General features: G+C 35.1%; 1 protein-coding gene across 12 annotated transcripts in view; it reads left to right on the top strand.

Moving 5' to 3' along the window:
* Window positions 1-21,175, top strand: part of LOC145247969 (uncharacterized) — a 394,038-nt gene that overhangs the window by 240,164 nt on the left and 132,699 nt on the right. The window contains exon 1 of one of the 12 annotated variants that reach the window (XM_080109629.1): window positions 5,678-6,300. The exons of 9 other annotated variants lie outside the window; for them this stretch is intronic. In XM_080109629.1, coding sequence (XP_079965755.1) covers window positions 5,872-6,300 — 429 coding nt within the window. In that variant the 5' untranslated portion in view covers window positions 5,678-5,871. 2 more of the 12 variants (XM_080109628.1, XM_080109625.1) reach the window with 2 other exon arrangements.

Raw genomic sequence — 21,175 nt, 5'->3', positions numbered from 1 at the left:
GTGTTAAGTCATAAAACGAGTGTTGGCATAACAGACTAACAAGTCATATAGAATAAAATAGAAATTTCATTTTCTTTAATTACATGTTTTAGGAATATTTGTCATTCTGTCACCAGTTTGTTTTCTCACTACCATTGGTAAAAGGACAAAAATAAAAGCAGTTTGTAGGAAAACCCCATCCGACAGAAGTTAAATCTTTGATATTTCAAACGCAAACAAAACTCCATCTTATGCATTTGTTATGTAGATTGTTCTATTTTTACGAGGTCAAAACTGAGTATTTTCCTCTCTCTCTTTCTCTCGCATATATATATATAATTATTTACTATAATAATTAAATACCTGCAGACACTAGTGTTGCATCCTTTCAGGAATCATCAGGGCAAGGTGTCACAATTAACGCCAGTGCAGAGATTCGAACCCTGACAACAGAAGTCATGTCTGGCTTCATTAGTAGTGGTGGGATGATTAATCGGAATCATTAATCATAAGAATCGTGTATTTTGGGGGAATCGGAATCAGAATCGCATCGTTAAAAAATACCTTAGATTTACCATTCTTTCATTATGATTCTCTTATATTGTTAAGTTGAACTGTTTGTTTGAAGTGAGTCATATAAAATAGAAATCTTATTTTTTTAACCATTTCATTTTTCTTTAATTGTATTTTGGAATATTTGTCTTTTTGTCACCAGTTCATTTTCTCACTACCATTAAGAAAATTAAAAAAAATAAAAGCAGTTCGTAGGAAAACCCCATCCGATAGAAGTCAAATCTTTTCTATTTCAAATGCAAACAAAACTCCATCTTATGCATTCGTTATGTAGATTGTTCTATTTTTACGGGGCCAAAACTGAGTATTTTCCAACATGGTCTCTATATATATAATTATTTATTATGATAATTAAATACCTACAGACACTAGTGTTGCATCCTTTCGGGAATCATCAGTGTAAGGTGTCACGATTAGCGCCAGTTGAGAGATTCGAACCCTGGCCACAGAAGTCATGTTTGGCTTCATTGGCAAAGACACAAACCATTTGGCTACTGATAACCTTGAGAGATATGGTTGAAATTAAACATTTATTCTTTTTAAATGCTTTTAACGTTAGTCAGAGTGATCTAGTCATATGACGATCTACACATATGAGCTAAGTTGACTGATTTTATTACAACTGAAAGTGCTCAACGATAAGAAACAAGTTTCTTAAAGGGGCTGACATAGGAGGGAGGCGCTTTGCCCAAGTGTATATTATGCTTAAATATGATACTTTAATTTGTCCAGATTTCGTATATATTATTATAGAGTCGTGATTTCAAAAGTAAAAAAAAACAATCTTGAGTTCCATCAGCTAGAATCGAAACTAAAACTGTAGCATTCAAACCTGGTGACGTCCACACTGTACCAACGTGACACGCATATGAATTGATTAAAAATTAAACTAAGATGAATGTACAAAATGTTTAACGATGTTTTTTTCAATTTTGACCCATTGTTGACCTTTTAAAAACAATTTTTAACTCGCTAAAGACCCATAAAAGAATAGTTCATAAAAAATGCAACCAATGTCACTCTGCAAAATTTAGTTTCGGAGGAGATAGTTTGAAAATATGGAGACAGATTAACAGACACATAGCCTTTTATACTGTGTAATAAATACAATTTATTTTTTGCAAGTAGTGACTAATTGTAGAATTTATTGAAAGAAAGAAAAAAGCCTCCCCCCCCACATTTATATTTAGGAAAAAACAAAACAAAAAACGTCCCCAAATTGAGAAACCAAAATAAGAAAGCAATAAAGAACGCAAGAGAGTTGTATGCTCAATCTGTCAAGTCCAAAGTAGCTGAGCAGCTGCTTGGTTCCCACCAGTTTTGGCAAATAGCAAACAGAATCCTGAACAGAACGTGTGCTCTATCGCAACTATCATCAATGGACCTGAGGTAATCTCGTCAGCATCAGACAAAGCCAAACTCTTTGCCAAGAACTTTGCAGCTAATTCTACCCTTTGCGACCAAGGCCGCCAACCCCCAATATTTCCTCCTGTATCAGAAAATACGCTACGTGATATACAAATATCTGTACGTAATGTTGCCAAGCTAATCAAAAACCTTGATTCCAGTAAAACAACCGGCCCTGACGGTATTCCAATTATAGTACTCAAAAAACTTCAACCAGAACTAGCGTCCATACTTACAAAACTGTTTAAACGTTGTCTTAAGGAGAATAGCTTCCCATCACCCTGGAAAATCTCATCAGTATGCCCTGTATTTAAGAATTCAGGTGATCCCTCCTCCTCCCCCTGTCAGTACAGGCCAATAAGTCTCTTGTGCGTCATGAATAAGTTGCTGGAATCTGTGTTAAATAGAGAAGTAATCAACCATCTCACCAAAAAAACCCTTCTTAGTGACACACAATATGTTCTGCTAGATCTACAGCAAATGTGCTTACAGTTATATCTCATAGGATTAGCGAATCTCTCGACGGAGGCAATCTTTCTAGGGCAATTGCCCTTGACATATCAAAGGCCTTTGATAGGGTATGGCATAAAGGTTTACTTCACAAGATCTCCAGCTATGGTATAGCTGGAAATGTCTTAATTATTAAATCATTTCTCTCTGATAGGTTCATAAGAGTAGTAGTTGATGGGCAAAAATCAGAAGCTCACAGTATTAATGCTGGAGTTCCTCAGGGGTCCATCTTGGGCCCAGCTCTTTTCTTAATCTAAACTAATGATCTTCCAAATCACATCCTTACATCATTCGTAGACATTTATGCTGATAACACTATGATCTATGGTAGCACATCTAAGACCGAAAACGACCAAGTTCTCTCTTATCTTGAGCACGTAGTACAATGGGGAAAGGAGTGGCTGGTTACTTTTAATACATCTAAATCCAAGCTTCTATCTTTACATCATCAACGTTCCGATCTCCATCTGACATCAATTGAAATGAATGGCTCTCATCTTGGGGAGGCCTCATGTTTTAATAAGCTTCTGGGTTTGACCTTTACTCCTGATCTTAAATGGAACAGTACATCAAATATGTTGCCAAGGCCGCTGGAAAAATGGTGGGATCCTTCGATCGATCCAGTAGATATCTCACTGCTGATGCAATTCTCTATCTATATAAGAGCCAGGTACGTCCAAGGATGGAGTACTGTTGTCACATCTGTGCAGGAGCTGCTAGAAAGGACTTGTCCTGCCTTGATAGAGTTCAAAATAGACTTTGTAGCCTCGTAGGAGATGTCCTTTTTTCTTCCTTGCAATCTCCATCTCACAGAAGAAATGTTGCAAGTTTGTCTCTGCTTTATCGTTATTTTCATGGCAAGTGCTCGACTGAGCGTCAATCTATGGTCCCCTCTCGTCAAACTTTCACAAGAAACACTCGTCTAGCTGAAAACACTATCAATAATTCCCCCCACTCTTTATCTGTGCATAAACCTAAACGTAGATTCCATGAACAAAGTTTCTTTCTTAGAACTGCACGCCTGTGGAATTGTCTTACGTTTTCCTGCTTTTCAGCTGACTTCAATATGGTTGTCTTCAAGTCCAACGTAAACAAGTTCTTGATGAGCCGTTCCACTTAAGTTAACAAATTTCTCGAATTTCCACTACTAACGATTACTGTATTGTCCAGTTGACTACTGTACACTCTTAACCCTAATCCTCGAGTGGTCTCTGGGCTTTGATAAGTGGTTATGCCTCTGTAAAAAAAAAAAATAAAAAAAAAAAACATTTGGTTATACGTCTCTATTCACCACTAACTGGGCTGGAAGTAGGTGCCCACTTGATGTTAAATTCTTATAAGAAAGTGATTCCTCAAATTCATTTTTTTTTTCTCTTAGAATTTTGTTCTGATATTTTTCAACCTATTTACATGTAATAACAAGAAAGTAGAATGTGAAACGATACTGGGTGTGATAAAAATAACGGGTTTATATATATATATATATATATATATATATATATATATATATATATATATATATATATATATATATATGAGTTTGTTTTATTGTACACATAGATTCAAAAAAGTTGTCACAAAACAAATATATAACAAATAAATGTTATCAAAGGCAACATAAGTTACATTTCTACCTAACTGGATATATTTTTGGTGTTTTTATTTAATGTAATATATTTATTCAGCTCGAAAAACATACAGTGTTTACCGATGTAATGGAAAATTTTAAATGGCAGCCGACTCTCTCCTTGAGGCGGTAAATTTGGGAAAATGAGTTATAAATAAAAAAAAAACAGACAAAATACTGTTAGACACTCGCTCAATATATGTTACCGTGACATAGGCTGACATAAATTCGACAGGTTTTTAACAGTATTTTGACTGGTTTTTATTTATAACTCATTTTCCCAAACTTACCGTCTTCGAGAGAGAGTCGGCCGCCATTTTGAATTTTCAAATATATCAGTAAACACTGTATGTTTTTCGAGCTGAATAAACATGTTACATTAAATATAAACACTAAAAACATATCCAGTTAGTTAGAAAAGTAACTTATCTTGCCTTTGATAACATTTATTTGTTATATATTTTTTTGTGACAACTTTTTCGAATCTGTGTACAGTAAAACAAACCCATTATATAAATATTTTTTTAATTATTTGATCTTTTTTCAGCTTTAAAAAATGTTAAAATTTTCATGGGCCTACATTTATTTTGTTTAGTTTTCGTAGCATGAAATATAGGGGAGGGGTGTAGAAAAAAAATTCCTCTCCTATATTTAATGAAATCTACTTTTATTATGTAAGTTATTTTAAAAATGAATAAGTATAGAAAATTCGTGTTACATATGGAAGGGGGGGGGGTAAATCTGTGGCCTGCTTTGGAAGCACCTAATGCACATCAAAGAAAATTTTGTTAATGAAAGTAAAATAATACCCGGGCGACGCTGGGTACGTAAATCGAAAGCTAGTAATTATAAAAATAGACATTATTTTAACCATTTAAAATTTCGGTGCTTATGCAGAATACGGATCGTGGTGAAATAATCTTATTCTTTAGAAACGCATTCTTAACATAGGGAGGGATGGGTTTTTTTTTTTTTTTTTTTTTGACTAGTATTTGAAAATCCCCTAACAATTTAATAAACAAAAGGGTACATTTTTACCTGATTTTCCACCTTAACATTTTCCTTTAAAATGATGACTTTGGTAGGTTTTCAGGTATGCTGAAAACAAATATCGCATTCACATTTTTCGCAAATAAGTAATTTCATTTCTTATATTATTGCTGGTGGCCATCTTGGTACGCGCTTGCGCATAATTTCTCAGGGTTGCGTTTCCAGTGCATGCACGAGCGTACCAAGATGGCCACCAGCAATAACATGAGAAATGACATTGCTTTATATCCTGAAAACTACTTATTTGCGGAAATTTTTACTATGATATTCGTTTTCAGCATACATGCAAACCTTTAAAGTAATCATTCTAAAGGAAAATGTTACGGTGGAAACCAGGTAAAAATTTAGCAAAAGATACCTTAAACATTGAATTTAACTTTGTAAATCTTACCTAAAACCAAAAAAAAAAAAAAAAAAGAAATAGTCGGGTCCGTAAACTGCATAAGTACCAATTTTTCTTTTCTATCTTTATGTTCGTTTCTCTCTCTCTCTCTCTCTCTCTCTCTCTCTCTCTCTCTCTCTCTCTCTCTCTCCCCCTTGATTCTCCTACGAATTCGTTCGTTCATTCGTTCTTTCTCTCCCATTGTTGAATGGACAAAAATAAAACCAATGCGAAGAAAAAAGCCCATCCCACAAAAAACCCAATCTCTAATATTTCAAACGCAAACAAAACCCCATTTTATGCATTCGCCATCTTATCAGCTTTTTAATTTCCCATTCACAAAATGGACATCATCCGAAACAACAAGGGGGGTCAGAAACTCTGCCACGGGGGTTACATGTACACTAAAAAAACTGTCAACAAAAATCAAATTCGCTGGGAATGTACCCATCGAGTTTCGCTCTCGTGTCATGGGGCCATCAGCACGGATCGCGGTATCACCGTTACGTTGAATGCGAAAGAGCACAGCCATAAATCGGATGAGGTTCAGGTTGCAGTGGCTAAATTATTCCATCTGCATCAGATAACGAATGTCCATCGAAAAAAGAAAACACCAAAAACACTTCCGATACAGAGGGAAGCCATGTTGGATGTGACTGATAGTGAGAAACGTGTGAACACTGGAGGAGAGCGGCCGGATGATACAACGATAGGCGGCCTCACCTGGCGGGTGGGGCCCGACCAAAAGCCACCAAAAGCAGAAAAATTGGTTGTAAGTAATTGAGTGAATATTTCTGTACTTCTGCAGAATGCGAACCGTTATTTTTATTTATTTATTTATTTTTTTTTTTTTTAATAAAATTTTCAAGTTAAATTTAAGTTTTATGGTAACTTTCATAAAATTTGTTAGGTGAAAGTACAGAATAATTAGAAAATGACCTCCCGTGTTAAGAATGGGTTTCTAAATAATAACGCTATTATTTGGCACGGTCCGTATTCTGCACAAGTACTCATATTGTTTTTATGACCGAGCTTTGGAAAAGAAAGAAGCCGGGTCGATTTTTTTCTTTTAGTGGGCGGGACGGGGGGGGGGGTTAACGAAAAACAACGGATCATTATTGAAGTTGGTTTATTCCTATTTCAGTCACGTAAATTATTTATTGTCTTGGTATTATTTTTAAATAAATAAAATTTTTAGTATAACAATAACAATAATGGTACTTGTACAGTTTAATCAAGACATTAAAAAATGAAAATATCGAAAAAAAAAAGGGGGGGGTATATTGTATGTATCCGTTTTGGACTGAAGATGGAAGATCTCCGGAAAAAAATTAATTTAATTTGATCGAGAAGTTTTGTTGTTTTTTTTTTACAGCGGAAAAACAAGTTTTTATGAGAGCGCGTTGAAGTCAGCCATTATGGAAATTTTTAAAACGCCACGGGGAGATAACTCCATTTAAAGCGCCGACACTCCCTCCCCATCTTTATTAATAGCTTTTCTTCCTAAAAATCGAACCTTTTGCTCGGTATCATAAATTGTTTTTTCGCTGTAAAAAAAAAAAAAAAAAAAAAACTACTTGAAATTAAGTGAAAGTTTTTCGGAGAACTTCGTTCCATAACGAATACGTACAATATAACCTCTCTTTTTTTTTTTTTTTTTTTTCGATATTTTCATTTGTTTAATGCCTTAATTAACCTGTACAAGCACCATAATAATAATAAATTAATTAAAAATAGTGAGTTTCAGCGAACTTGTGAAACAATAACTCGCTCGGAAAAATATAATCGACATTCTTTATAAAGTTGAGAACAAAGCCAAGGGCACATAACTCATGTGAATAGTTTTTAGTTAAAGGAAATGGGTTTTTCCCCCGATTCATTGCTGTAAAGTATTGTTAAATGAAAAATGTCTTTCCTTTTTCTTATAACAATGTATTGAAAAATGGAAAATCGGAAGGGGTTTAAGAACAATACTTAATATTCTCTCTCTCCGATGAGACTTCGAGTTACGAATACGATCAATGTGCGGAATTAGCTTCCAGGTTGAATAAGGTTGACTAAATAAAGACTTGCTTCCACAAAATATAAAAATAAAAAATAGTTCGTATCAAAGTTGGTTTAAGAAAAAACACCGAACGGAACTAAAAAATGAAACGAAATAAAGCGAAATAGTTTTATTTCTTTCTGAAATAATAACACTAAAATTGTATTTGGTAAAACTTGCGGAGTATGTGCTGTTATTACAGTTGTAAAAATGGAATGGAAATTTAAATTTCGGGCCGTTCAACTTTTTCGGTACAATTTTACATTACGTTCAACTCGTCGTTCACATGTCAACCTTTATAGGTTTTCTGGTATGCTGACAAGGTTAGGGGCGTCTATTCCGAAAGTTGTTCTTAACATGGGGAATTTGGGGTGTTTATTCGTTGTAAACGTACCTGAAAAGGCGAAAACCTATAACGACATTTCCATTGTGAACGGTGAGTTGGACTTACGTAATAAAAAAAAAAAAATACCCAAAAGATATACCAAATTGTCTTTTTTCGTTTAAAAATTATTTCGTTTTTGCTAATAAAATTTTACGATTGTTGAATGTTATGCTTTCGATTATTTTTGTTGGGGGGGGGGGGGCATAATAATAATAAAAAAAAGATTAAAACGGGACGAAATTTAAATTTCCGTTCCATTTTTACAACAACCGTAAAACCGCGCATACTCCAGAGGTTTTAGTAAGAAATCCACACATAAACTGAAAAATGAAACGAAATAAATAAAATAGTAAATAAGGTTGACTAATGGTTTACTCGCTTGAAAAAAATAATCGTAACACCTATTTTTAATTATTTTATTTCTTTCGAAACCTTGCAAATAGAATGACGTAAAATTGAAAAAATAAAGATTTCCTGAAGAGGTTAATGTATTGACCGAAACGCCCCCCCCCCCCCATTATTTTTATCTGGCTTCATTTAAGATTGAACATTAACAAGTTGAACGAGGAGGCCCTTCTTTTTGTTGTAAAAAAAGGAAAGACTTCAATGTGTCACTAGGGTCGACCTAGACGAGAGTACCCAAAATGGCCGACCAGGACTGAGATATGACACTTGACCGGATGTAATGGAAGAAATATCTCATGTATTTAATTTAAGCCGTCGTTTCGTATCTTACAACATCGTATCTTACAACATATACAACAAATACTTTATTGTAACTTTTTCTTTAATAATCTATATTTAATAAATATTTACAGCAATTTACTAAACAATCGGCCCGGTAATCTGTATGATTTATGTGCGGTGCGGCGCTACTTTTACTTCTACTTATTCTTAACCTTGTAAACAACTCACATTTCACGATTTTGCATTTTGTGAACTTTCGTTAAATTCACTCCAAACCAAGGATTGTTATTTTCTATAAGGATTATCGTAATTTCATGACTTTCACAATTATTTCCTAAAAAGAGAAAAACATACGAAAAACACGGGGGGGGGGAAAAATCTCCGAAAGTGAAGCGAAAATCGGACAAAAAAAAAAAAAATGAGGTCATCATTGTTTTAAGACTTATGACGGGTTTGTCAGTTATTTTGTGGCTTTAGAGGAATAAGTTTTTTTTTCTGGTGCTTTAACGAAAAAAAAAAGTGAATTTCAATAAGCGGTACCTACGTAATTATCATCTCGCAAGTAGTAGCATATCCAAAAATTACGGAAAACGATAATGTAGAAAAGTAATCACGAAAAAAAGCAATTTTATTTCAAAATCTTCCGATTCGAATTGGAAAGTTAACAGGGGAGGTAAATAGTTTATTGGAAATTTAATGCCAAAATTCAATTAGTTATTTTTTTTATAAAAAAATAAAAAATTCAAACAATTAAGTCATTTTTTTTAGTCACAAATTATATACGTATATTATATTTATTTTTGTTTCCTGAATAAACACTGTCTGCTATTGTTTCAACTGAGTTACTTCCCCTTCACTATGTCACGGATTCAATATGTCCCCCTCAGCGTGTAATCTTATCGAAGCATTGGCACTGTTTTTTATGAATAATTAATTTTCTATCTTATTATTTTCCGTAATTTTTGGAATGTTGCTATATGCGACATGACAATTACGTAGGTGCATTTGTTTAACATGAAATTTAATATTTTTCGTTATTTAAATGTAGAAGCACTGTTTTTTTTTTGTTTTTTTTACAATGTTTTATGTTTAGTTTATGGAAACTTACTTTTGAATAAGATATATAGATATCTATGCAAAGTTTAACAAGACACCCACAAAAAAAAAAATCCCTTTTGTTTTGCCAAATTTTTCCCCGCCCCCCAAAATGCTGCGCATATTAAACTTTTTAATGGATCTTCCCAATATTAAAGCCAGATTACTTTTTCATATTGATTTCCAGTGGATACATTTCATATAATATTAATAATTAATGCATGTATTTGTTAATTATTTTTAAGCTTAAAAGAATCTCTTTTTTATCATTTATCTAAAACCAACTATTTTTATCTGGCGTTGCTCGGTAGTTTAGTTCGCTCATTTTTTTAACTTCACACACACACACACACGACAATGTGATTTTGAAAATTAAATGTTGTTGAAGTAATGTTTGAATTTATTTATAAAATTCCAGCAATGTCTTGAGATACCAATACACTAAAATAAAATTTTATATATATATATATATATATATATATATATATATATACGACACATTTTATCTATATTTACACTCTAAGATACAACGATCTCAAAAATAGCGTGACGGCATCAATATGTGGCAGTGTGTTCATTCGGTTACCCGAGTCGATTCGTATGCTCATTTATGGCACCCGAGGTTACCCAAACTTCTCTCTCCCAGTGTGTTCATTGTCGTCATATAAAAAAAACGTTTTATTGTCTGTTTACAATTCTCGTGCGTTTTTATTTTATAAATATTTGTGTGAATCATGGGTCCCAAGTCTAAGTTGAAGGTTAAGAAAAAAAACAAGAAAATGATCTTTATGGAAATAAAGCATGAGATAATAAGAAAACATGAACAAGGGGTGAGAATCTGTGATTTGATTACTGAATATGGCCGCAATGCGTCTACCATATCCACCATTCTCAAACAAAAAGACGCAATAAAGAAGGTGCCACCTTCTAAAGGCATAACTATTATGTCAAGGTTGCGTTCTGATTTGCATGATGAGATGGAGTGTCTACTTTTGAAATGGATAAAGGAAAAGGAACTGGCTGGTGACTCTGTAACAGGGAGTATAATTTCTGAAAAGGCTATTGCCATTTTCAATGACCTTAAACGGGATGCAGCTGAAGAGGGAGGAGAGCCCTCGCAAGGCACTGGAGATGAGTTTAAAGCCAGCCGTGGCTGGTTTGAAAATTTCAAAAAGCGAACTGGCATCTTCTCACTCCTCCGTGTCTCCATGGTAAGTTGGTTACAATTTTCTTTCTTTTTCTTTTATTCATCATTTCTGTTACATTAAGACTTAAATATTAAGCATTTAGTAAGTTCATTCAACGTTTTTAATCGTGCATAATGTTGCCTCTTTTTTAGTTACCATATCATGTGTGTGTGCATGGTAGCCTTTCTTTTCTCCCTCCTTCCTCCTTGTATTTTGTGAAAAAATTAATCCTCTCCCCTTCAAAAAAAGGAATTAATGACTGCTCGGTCAAGAAAAGGAAGCAACGTGCGCCTACTTTTAGTTGTGGAAGAATTGCTCCCTTCTGCAATATGACAGTAAACGTAGTTTCTCGCTTGGTAAAGAAATGGTAGATCTAGAAGTAAGTCCCTGCCAAGCAGAAACACAACTAGTATATATAAAAAAAAAAAAAAAAAAAAAAAAAAAAAGCTGAAGTGAGAATATCTCTTCTTATAACTGAAAGTTCATGTGATTGATCATCACATGATCTGGAAAAAACTTTAAAACTGCTGATAAGGCAACAATGTTTTTTTTGTTGTAATTAAGCAATCATTACACAGATGCAGCGAGCAGCACAACACATAGCTTCTCTATATCTCACTCCCTATCACAAATGGTTACGTTTCCAACCCGTTTCCCTGACCAGCAAGAACAACACGCATCACTTCTAGATCTGTTTCTTTCCCGATGATTGTATAACAAATGCTGATCATGCAGTGATAATGGTCGAAATCGCCCTAAACTATAGACACAAAACTGAAGATGCCCCATGGGGAAATATTTTTGCTCTTCCTGCTAAACAGTGCACAAATGAGACCACTGAATGGTTCAAAACGGCAATTAAAGCACATGTTCCCATGCAGAAATTTTATAGCAAGCCCCACTCTCTCCAATGGTTTACTTCTACTTGCGCAACTGCCATTGCTCAAAGGCAGCATACATACCGCAGATTTAACCGACATAAGTCCAGTTCAACCAGACAGAAGTATATAGAAGCTAGAAGTAACATTAAGAAAGAAATAGCGACAGCTAAGAGAGAATTTACTGAAACCACTAAAAAACGCATTGAAGCACAAAAATTAGGAACTCATGACTTCTGGAAAATCTACAACAGTGTAGTAAATAATGGGCAATCAACAATTCCCCCACTAACCAACAATCACAAGGTTGTTTGCTCAGCAACCAACAAAGCTAATATGCTTGCCAGTCGGTTTGCCTCAAACTCCACAGTGGACCTTCCAACCACCCCCTGCCTGACTTTCCTTTGCGGACAGACGCCACACTAGACGTTCTAAAAATCACCCCTGCTCAGGTGCATACTATCATAAAAAACCTTGACACTTCAAAAGCATATGGACCCGACCTCATCCCAGCTGTGCTAATAAAAAAGTGCTCAGCTGAAGTAGCTCCAGTTCTCTCCAAACTCTACAACAAATGCCTTAATGAATCTTGCTTTCCGGGTTGTTAGAAAACTGCTTCTGTAGTACCAGTATTCAAGAATTCTGGCGAAAGAACTGGCCCATCAAATTATCGCCCCATTAGCCTCCTCCCACTTTTCACCAAAATATTTGAGACCATAATTAACCATGCTTTAGTCCGGATCCTTACAGATGCTAAACTTCTGACTGACAAACAATATGGATTTAGACAAGCCCGTTCCACCGCAGACATCCTCACTGTAATCTCTGACAAAGCGGGAGAGAGCAGAGCAGTAGCTTTAGATATATCTAAGGCTTTTGACAGGGTATGGCATGAGGGTCTCCTCAGGAAAATTAGATCATACAGTATTACTGGTAGAATACTTAACATGATTAAATCCTTCTTAGATAAGAGAAAAATCCAGGTTGCACTCGGCGGTCGTACATCTAAACAATGATATAAATGCGAGAGTGTCTCAGGAGTCTATCCTTGGACCTCTATTGTTCCTAATATTCATTAATGACCTCCCCGACAAAATTGTCTCTGAGATGGGTATATATGCTGATGACACCACGCTCTATAACAGGCATGTCAGGAAAACAAATGAACACATAACTAAAGAAATGGCAAAAACACTAGAGGATGACCTCAAATCTGTAGTGGAATGGGGACATAAATGGATGGTCACATTCAGTGCTGCCAAGACTAAACTGGTTTCCTTCAATAATTACAAGAAACCTTCTCTGCCACCAATAGCAATGGCCAGTGACTCCCTGTCAGAGAGTACATCTTTCAAACTGCTTGGCCTAACGTTCACAGGAAACATGAGTTGGAACAATTATATTGAAAACATTGCCGGGGCCACTGCGAAAAAGGTAGGCTCTCTCTACCGTGCTAGAAAACTACTGACACCTGAAAGTATCCTGTACCTCTATAAGGCCACTCTTCGCCCATGTATGGAGTATTGTTGTCACATTTGGGCTGGTGCATCTGCTACTAGTCTCTCGCTCCTAGACAAGGTTAAAAAAAGAGTCGCCAATCTGATAGGCCCTGAACTGGCATCTAAGCTTCAGCCTCTGTCCCATCGACAAAACGTTGCATCCCTCTGCCTGTTCTACAAGTATTTTAGTGGTGAATGCTCTGACGAACTGCAAACACTTGTGCCCCCACGACGTAACCCGACAGGCAACTAAATCCCACCCCCACACAGTAGAGATCCCTAGATGCAAAAGATCTTTCTACTCCAGTAGTTTCTTTCCCAGAACCGCTAGACTCTGGAATTCCATTCCAAGTTCCTGCTTCCCCAACTGTACTGACATGCAGAAGTTCAAGTGCAGCGTGAACCGACATCTTGCTTCCCAAATCCCAACATAGCGCCCCAGTAGTTGCTGCCCCTGATAGTAGCCCCCTATACCAAAGTAGCAATGTGCCTTGTTTGGGGTGAAAAAAAAAAAATTAAAACATCCAAGAAAAAAAACTAAAAGGAGTGTGAATACGTCCTCTTATATAACTGAAGGGTCATGTGATTAATCATCACATGATCTGAAAAAAAAAAAGAACTTTAAAACTGCTGATAAAGCTCTATCAGAGCACATATGCAAGAATGGCAGCTGTATGCAAATGACCGAGCCATGTGCGCGGACTGATGATCACTTTCAAGAGGATCGCAATCACAGTTTATTCGGGGAAAATACCTGGAAATAAATGTTGTTTTAATGAGAAAAAGTGAGTAGTTATTCCTTGTCTTGGTCTCTTTTTTGATGGTGTCTACAACGTGTGGGGTCTGTACATGTTAACATGAGTGTAAACGTGTATAACGTTACAATGCAACAATGTCTGGTTTTTGTCAGAAACCAAGGTAAATGCACATAGATCTCCTTTTCTCTCGAGCAATCATTAGCTTTTTATTTGCGATATCTCCAGGAACAGAAAATGAAGGAAAACAAAGGACAAGGCTAGGCCCACTTCGCAGCCGTCTCTGAGGTGCACAATCAGGACAATACCACTTTTATCATTCAGGAGGGGGACGGTTCAATCCTCACACACCTGAAGTGACACCAGTCGTCATATCTGTCACAAATCATAGGCTGGTTACCCTATGGGGAACAGCATATGTGACAAAGCCAACTCGCTTGTTCATTAGAAGGTGTTGATTGAAAAGAAATATTATCATTGATCAGCCGCAGACCCATCATCAGACCCATCGGGTATAAATTGCCTAAAGACTACTCAAGCTTTTAAACTTTTTCTTCAACTTTTTCTTCTAGGGGATGGGACATCCAACCAGATGTCTGACATTTACCCCTATTTTAGTGAGTCCAACCAAGAGATCTTTTCAGGATTCTAGCCGTCCCTTTCAGTGCAATCGTTTGTATTTCACTTGCACTTGGTTCACCGGGTATGCTTGCTATGTACTTTTTAAAGTTCTTTTTCATAAGCCCAGTTGCTCCTATGATGACTGGTATAATTGAAACGTCTTTTAATTTCCAATTTCGTTTCATATCATACATAAGTCCTTGATACTTTGTTATCTTTTCCCTCTCAACTCTGTTAAGCCCTGTATCATTGGGTACACTGACCTCTATTACGGTCGCTTTTTTGTTTGCTCTGTCCCAAATCACTATATCTGGTTTAACAGCTGCGTTTTCAAGGTTCTTTAGTGAATGAATATGCAGTGCATTGTTCCCCCTGCTTGATTTTAGCTAACCGGACTACACCATCCTTTCTACAAAATATCTCCAAGACTATCTCGAGAATCCAAAAGGGCCTGGGTTTAAAACTTCTGAGCAAATCACATCTCTAATCTTCAATCTGTTTCTGAATGGCACTTTAAAACGATTTTGGGGTTTCTCTCTGAATCTCGATAGGTACTCCTCATATCATAGTGCTCGGTATTTCTCCATGATACTGGTTTCGAACCTGCATGATCTTGAAAAGCCTTTCTCGGCTGGGAGAGAGGTGGAAGGCAAGATCCTGATCATTCAGACCCAAGAGCAGCCCAGGGTTCTCATTAGGCCACAAAAACATATTGGGAGATTTTCGAATCGATGAAACATTTTAAAGCGAGTAAAACCACTAAAAACTTTTCCAGGTAGGTAGAAGAGTAACTTATCTTGCCTTTGATAACATTTGTTATATATATTTTTTATCATTTTTTTTCCTACGTCTGTAGATTGTAATACAAACTCGATTTTTATTTATTTCTTAAAACTAAAATCTGATTTGAGTAAAAAATTTTAAAAATTAATAAAAAATAAAATAATTTGCTCTGGAAAATCATTACATTCTAGATAATTTAGGTGACTGAAATAGGAATAAAAAGAAAAATAGTTTCGAAACCTTACAAATAGAATAACAGCTTAACATTGAAAAAAAAAAATAAATAAATAAAGATTTCCTGAAGAGGTTAATGTATTGACCGAAACGTCCCCCTCCCCCCATTATTTTTATCTGGCTTCATTTAAGATTGAACATTAACAAGTTGAACGAGGCCCTTCTTTTTAGTTGTAAAAAATAGCAAGAAAAGAATTCCAATATGTCACTAGATGTAGTAGCAGTCGATGAAAATAAAAAATCGATTTATGGAATTTAATAAAGATTGTGAAATATGGGCATTTCTTCTTAACAGCAATTTACTAAACAATCGGCCCGGTAATCTGTATGATTTATGTGCGGCGCTACTTTTACTTCTACTTATTCTTAACCTTGTAAACAACTCACATTTCACGATTTTACATTTTGTGAACTTTGCGTCTGTGCACATTTTTCGTTAAATTCACTCCAAATCAAGGATTGTTATTTTCTATGTGGATTATCGTCTATTTAATTTCATGACTTTCACAATTATTTCATAAAGAGAGAAAACACACGAAAAAAAAATCTCCGAAAGTGAAGCGAAATTCGGACAAAAAAAAATGAGGTCATCATCGTTTTAAGACTTATGACGGGTTTGTCAGTTATTTTGTGGCTGTAGAGAAAGTAGTTTCTTCTTTTATGCATAGTTTATGGGGCCTTACTTTTAAATAAGATATAGAGATATTTAAAGTTTACCAAAACAAACAAAAAAAAAACATCCATTTTCTTTGGAGCGATTTTTTTCCGTCCACAAAATGCCGCGCATATTAAACTTTATTAAGGGATCGTCTCCATATTAAAGCTAGACTACTTTTTTATATTGATTTTTATTAGATACATGTATAATATTAAATGTATGTCTTTGCGAATTTAAGCTTTGAAAAAAAAAAAAAAAAAATTTCTATTGTCTAAAACTGGCTCGATTGGGCGTTACCCGGGAGTCTTTTTATTTTCTCCATATTTATTTATTTATTGCAAACTATTCTTTTTATATGATTTGAAATTAAACTGATTTATTTCGCGATAATTTGGTCATTAACTTATCAAAGCAAATTCTTCCCAAACTATAAATGTTGTTGATGCAATGCTTGAATTATTGCTTATATATATTTAAAAAAAAAAAACTTTAAAGTCTTCACTCATTTAATATACGCGGATTCCTTTCAAATATTGAAGCGTTAACAAAATATTAAAATGACTGATTTGCTATGAAGAAACAAAAATGTATTCTGGTGGATTTAAGTTCGTAGTTTAAAAAAGATTTTAAAAAAAAACCGTTTCATTTTACAATATTTCAATATTATTTCAATAAATATTCGATTAATCATAAATTTTAAAAAATATAAGTAACGCATAAGTGAGAAACACGAACACGTTAAATGAAAAAAAAATTACACTCTTAATAATTTTGTTTCCGTTAAAATTTTCTAGTGATGAGAAACATCTCATAAAAAGTATTTAAGTTTTAATTTAACCATTTTCAAATTAAACTTTATTTAAACTGGTCAAGTCTAATTTATAAAACTTACTATGTCTGCCTCCATTTTTTGAAAGTGCATTTTCTCTGAGACGCAAAGGCAAACAAACAAAAAAAAATCTATCTAATATACAAATTATGTAATTTGACAGAATTATGGAATTTAAGCATTTTCTTTAATCATTCATTTTTTCCGCCTCAATTATATTGTTTTATATTGCTCATAATTGCGTTACATTTTAAAAACCATTTTGCTATTGTTTTGATTTTAATTTATTACCAACTGTATCTATCTGGCGTTGCCCGGGTGGAGGAGGGCTTAGAGAAAATTAAAAATACAATTTAATAATAAATTAAATTATTTACATTAAAAAAAAAAAATGTCTGATGAAATAAAGTTTCTCAGTACTTGGCGTTTGAAGAAGACTGGAAAAGTCGGTAAGAATGTGATGAGCCTCACAAAGAAACAGTATAATCGATACGTGACCATCCTGAAGGGGGCCTGGGACAAGAAAACCGCATGGACAACTCAAGAGTACAACGTCACCCGTCGGTTCGATTTGCTCACCGAGGGAGAGGAAGACAAACTTGTGAAGAAACGCAAACCGCAAGACAATGGGGTCGTCCGGGCTTACGTTGCCGATGAAGATCTTTTTGCAACCATCAAGGCGATCCACTTGAGCCATAGACATGCCGGTATCAACAAAATACAAAGTATCACTCGCCAACTTTATGCGAACGTTACATCCGAGGCAATCAAGATTTATATCACATTCTGTCCTCGGTGTGGGAACCGAAGACACGGAAACTGTAAAAGGAATGCCGATGCTGATAGTGATGTTAGCGCGTCAATGGTATTGACCATGAACGGTCTTGGTGTTAACATGTTGACGGCAATGACAGGAGATGCTACTAATGGTACTAATATTGTTAATAATATTAACGGTGATGAGAAAGATATAATAACCTCTCTGAAGGATGAGACTAAAGGATGTTATCAGCAGCAGCCACATAATGTCGAACTTGAAGCGATTGATCTTAGTAATGATTCGGTGTCATCGTTACCCAATGAAGTAAGTTCTTTTTTTTTTTTTTTTTTTTATTTGGTTATATGACAGTTTTGCATTTTTTTACACAATTATTTGTGTATTAGATTTTTCGGGTTACTGTTCTCAGCTTGAGTGTTATTTCTTGTCAAACTTAGGAAATCTTTCTGTCGAACTTATCCACTGGGAGGGTGATAGTATAGAGCAGGGGTCTCCAAACTATGGCCAGATTCAGACCACCAAAGTCTTTAATCCAGCCTCCAGAGCTCTTATGAAAAACGTAAAAATATCCAGGAAATATAATAGTATGGTGGTCTTTCATTTTGTTCATAAAATGTTTATAAAAATGATGTTTTGGAGAACCAAGTTTTAATAAAATCAAAGCTAATGAGCAAAATCGTATAAAAAATATGTTTCAGTAATTTTTTTTTTTTTTTTTTACTTTGGCTCACGTAGATCTAAAAAAGCAGCATAATGGCCCCCTGTTAGAAAACTTTGTGGAGACCCTTGGTAAAATTTAGTTCTTAAAGTTACACTCTTCTGGGGATTAAAGGTTCAATCCTCAATGTGGGCAACACTCAAAATACAATTGCGAATTACTTCGGACTTTGAATCAGTAAGTTCTATTTGCAGTTTTCGCTGTCCCTTTCTTCCTGTCCTCGATTCGCATAACTGAGACGAAATCTCTTTCACCAAGCAAATGAAAGAATGCTGCGCACACATAAAAGTCCGACGTCTTTTATCACCGCGGGGGCGCCAACTCATGCAAATCAGTACCAACCGGATTTCCCGTCCCATCACGCAGGCGCAGTGTCATTTGTACGTTGGACGCAACAGCGACCGGCTCATCATACATTGTCTACAGACTTATATCCAGTCATGGCTGACAGAACATTGGATTAACTCAAGGATTCCATCTGACATTCTGTGCAGATTCCAGAGTTCACAAAGATACCCCTGAGGAGGTTACATCGACTAAAACATAAAAATAACACTCAGTAGTTTAAATAATCCCAGGGCTTTATGGACACATTTATCTTTAGTTGACCTTTGACAACTAAATATTTTTTGTTTACTAGCCAAATAGAAAAGTTACTAGCCAAACCAACATGAATTTTAGAATATGACAGCTTCGTTCTGTGACGAGTATGTACATTATAGAGTTTTCTGTTTTATTTTTAAATACGTGTAATTCTAAATATACAATAAATTTTATGTTGATACTTGAAGGTATAATAAACATTCTAATTTCTTCAGATGTTTTTTAAACAGCCTTCGTTAAAAAAAAAAAAGAAGATATTGTTCTATTAAACGTTTATTGTTTAAATAATTTAAGCATGTCCTTTTTATTACAAGGAAAAAAAAGTTGAAAAGATATTTTTCACTCAGTAGTGAGCTTCGGAAGATTGTCAGTGAAAGAAACACAATTGCCGAAAGATAAGCGTTTCATTATTTCTAGTCGCCATTTTGAAAAATTACTCGCAAATGCGACTGTTTTACTCGCAATGTAGAGCTCTGAATCCAAATAATACGAATAATCAATCCTCATCTGAAAAATTCAGAAATGTACACTCAGCTGCATTATACTTGAATTCTGCCAGATGTTTTAAACTGTATTAGTTGAATTGTAGAGGACAGGAACAGCGATGCTGCATCATATGCTCCCCTCTTCATATTCACAAATGATTCCGTCAGTTTTGTGGCCCCCTCTGGCCATTGCAGAGTTTGATCACTCTATGATAGTTTTCAGTCAGTTGAGTGTCGTCTAGACCCAGGATGTTTCTTAGCTAGGCAGGAAGGCTTTAAAATAGAGAAGGGGGTATATTAATAGGACAACCTACATCTAGACATGAGTCTGAATTTTTGCTAATAAAATATTCTTTGAAAAAATAAATGATGACATCATTGGCAAACAAATGAAAAACTTTTGGTCGCTACATTTTTCAAACTTGCATGTACATTCATCCCATGGTTCATATTTAACAGAATCACCCAAAAAAAAAAAATTATGCTAAAACTATTTTAAAACACCTTATCACCTAAAATATTATTTATTTATGGACTGTTATCCTCATCGTCATAGTTATTGTTGTTTCACCACCTTTCGGCCAACTCATCCTCTGGCCTTTTTCGGGTGATTAACCACAACAGAATAGGAATGCGGAGTCTCGTAACTATATCCCCAGTAATTACTGCCTTCCATAGTTGTTGTTTCACCACGTTTTGGCCAATTAAACTTCTGTCCTGCTTTGGGTAGGATTGAAACCGCTATCTTCAGACAATGCTCACCTGAAACCGTAGAGATTCAATGCCTTTATTCACTGTTCCATAGACCAGAGGAATGGTTGGCCAAAACCTGGTGAAACAACAACTATGAACATGAGGATAAAAATCTGCAAATAAATAAATAAATACACAAATAACTCGTCTCTAAGGATTCCATTAAAAAATAATATTTAAAACTATATTCTATATTTTGGTGAAAATGAACTCAAAAAGAGTCCCTAAAACTTGAATGATCCTGAAAAAAATGGCTGATGAACATTTCAAAATAGAATTTTAGCCCAACAGGCATGTTAGTAGCATGCTAAAGTTTTTATTTCTTGCCTTTGTCTTCTAATTGTCCAAGAGCAGTGACAAAATTCAAATTAGGAATTGTTTAGCATTTTCCAGTACATAAATAAACACAAGTATCGATTTGTAAAATGTCAAAAATCATAACCGTATCACTCATAACCGTTTGGATTGCAATATGAACAAAATGTCACTGTCTGCTTTGTTTTTTTTGGGGGGGGGTTGTGTGATGTGACGTGGATCAGCTATTTTATTTGGGATCGTTCAAGTCTTAGGGACACTTAAAACTTAGAAAAGGCTTGTTTTACTCACTAATTTTGTGTGACGAGATGTAGGTACATATTGGTTATGTAGTCAAACC

The sequence above is a fragment of the Euprymna scolopes genome, chromosome 26 (genome assembly GCF_053919585.1).
Source record: "Euprymna scolopes isolate OS-2025 chromosome 26, ASM5391958v1, whole genome shotgun sequence".
In the NCBI taxonomy this organism is placed as follows: Eukaryota; Metazoa; Mollusca; class Cephalopoda; order Sepiida; family Sepiolidae; genus Euprymna; species Euprymna scolopes.
This window is presented reverse-complemented; position numbering and strand designations above follow the sequence as displayed.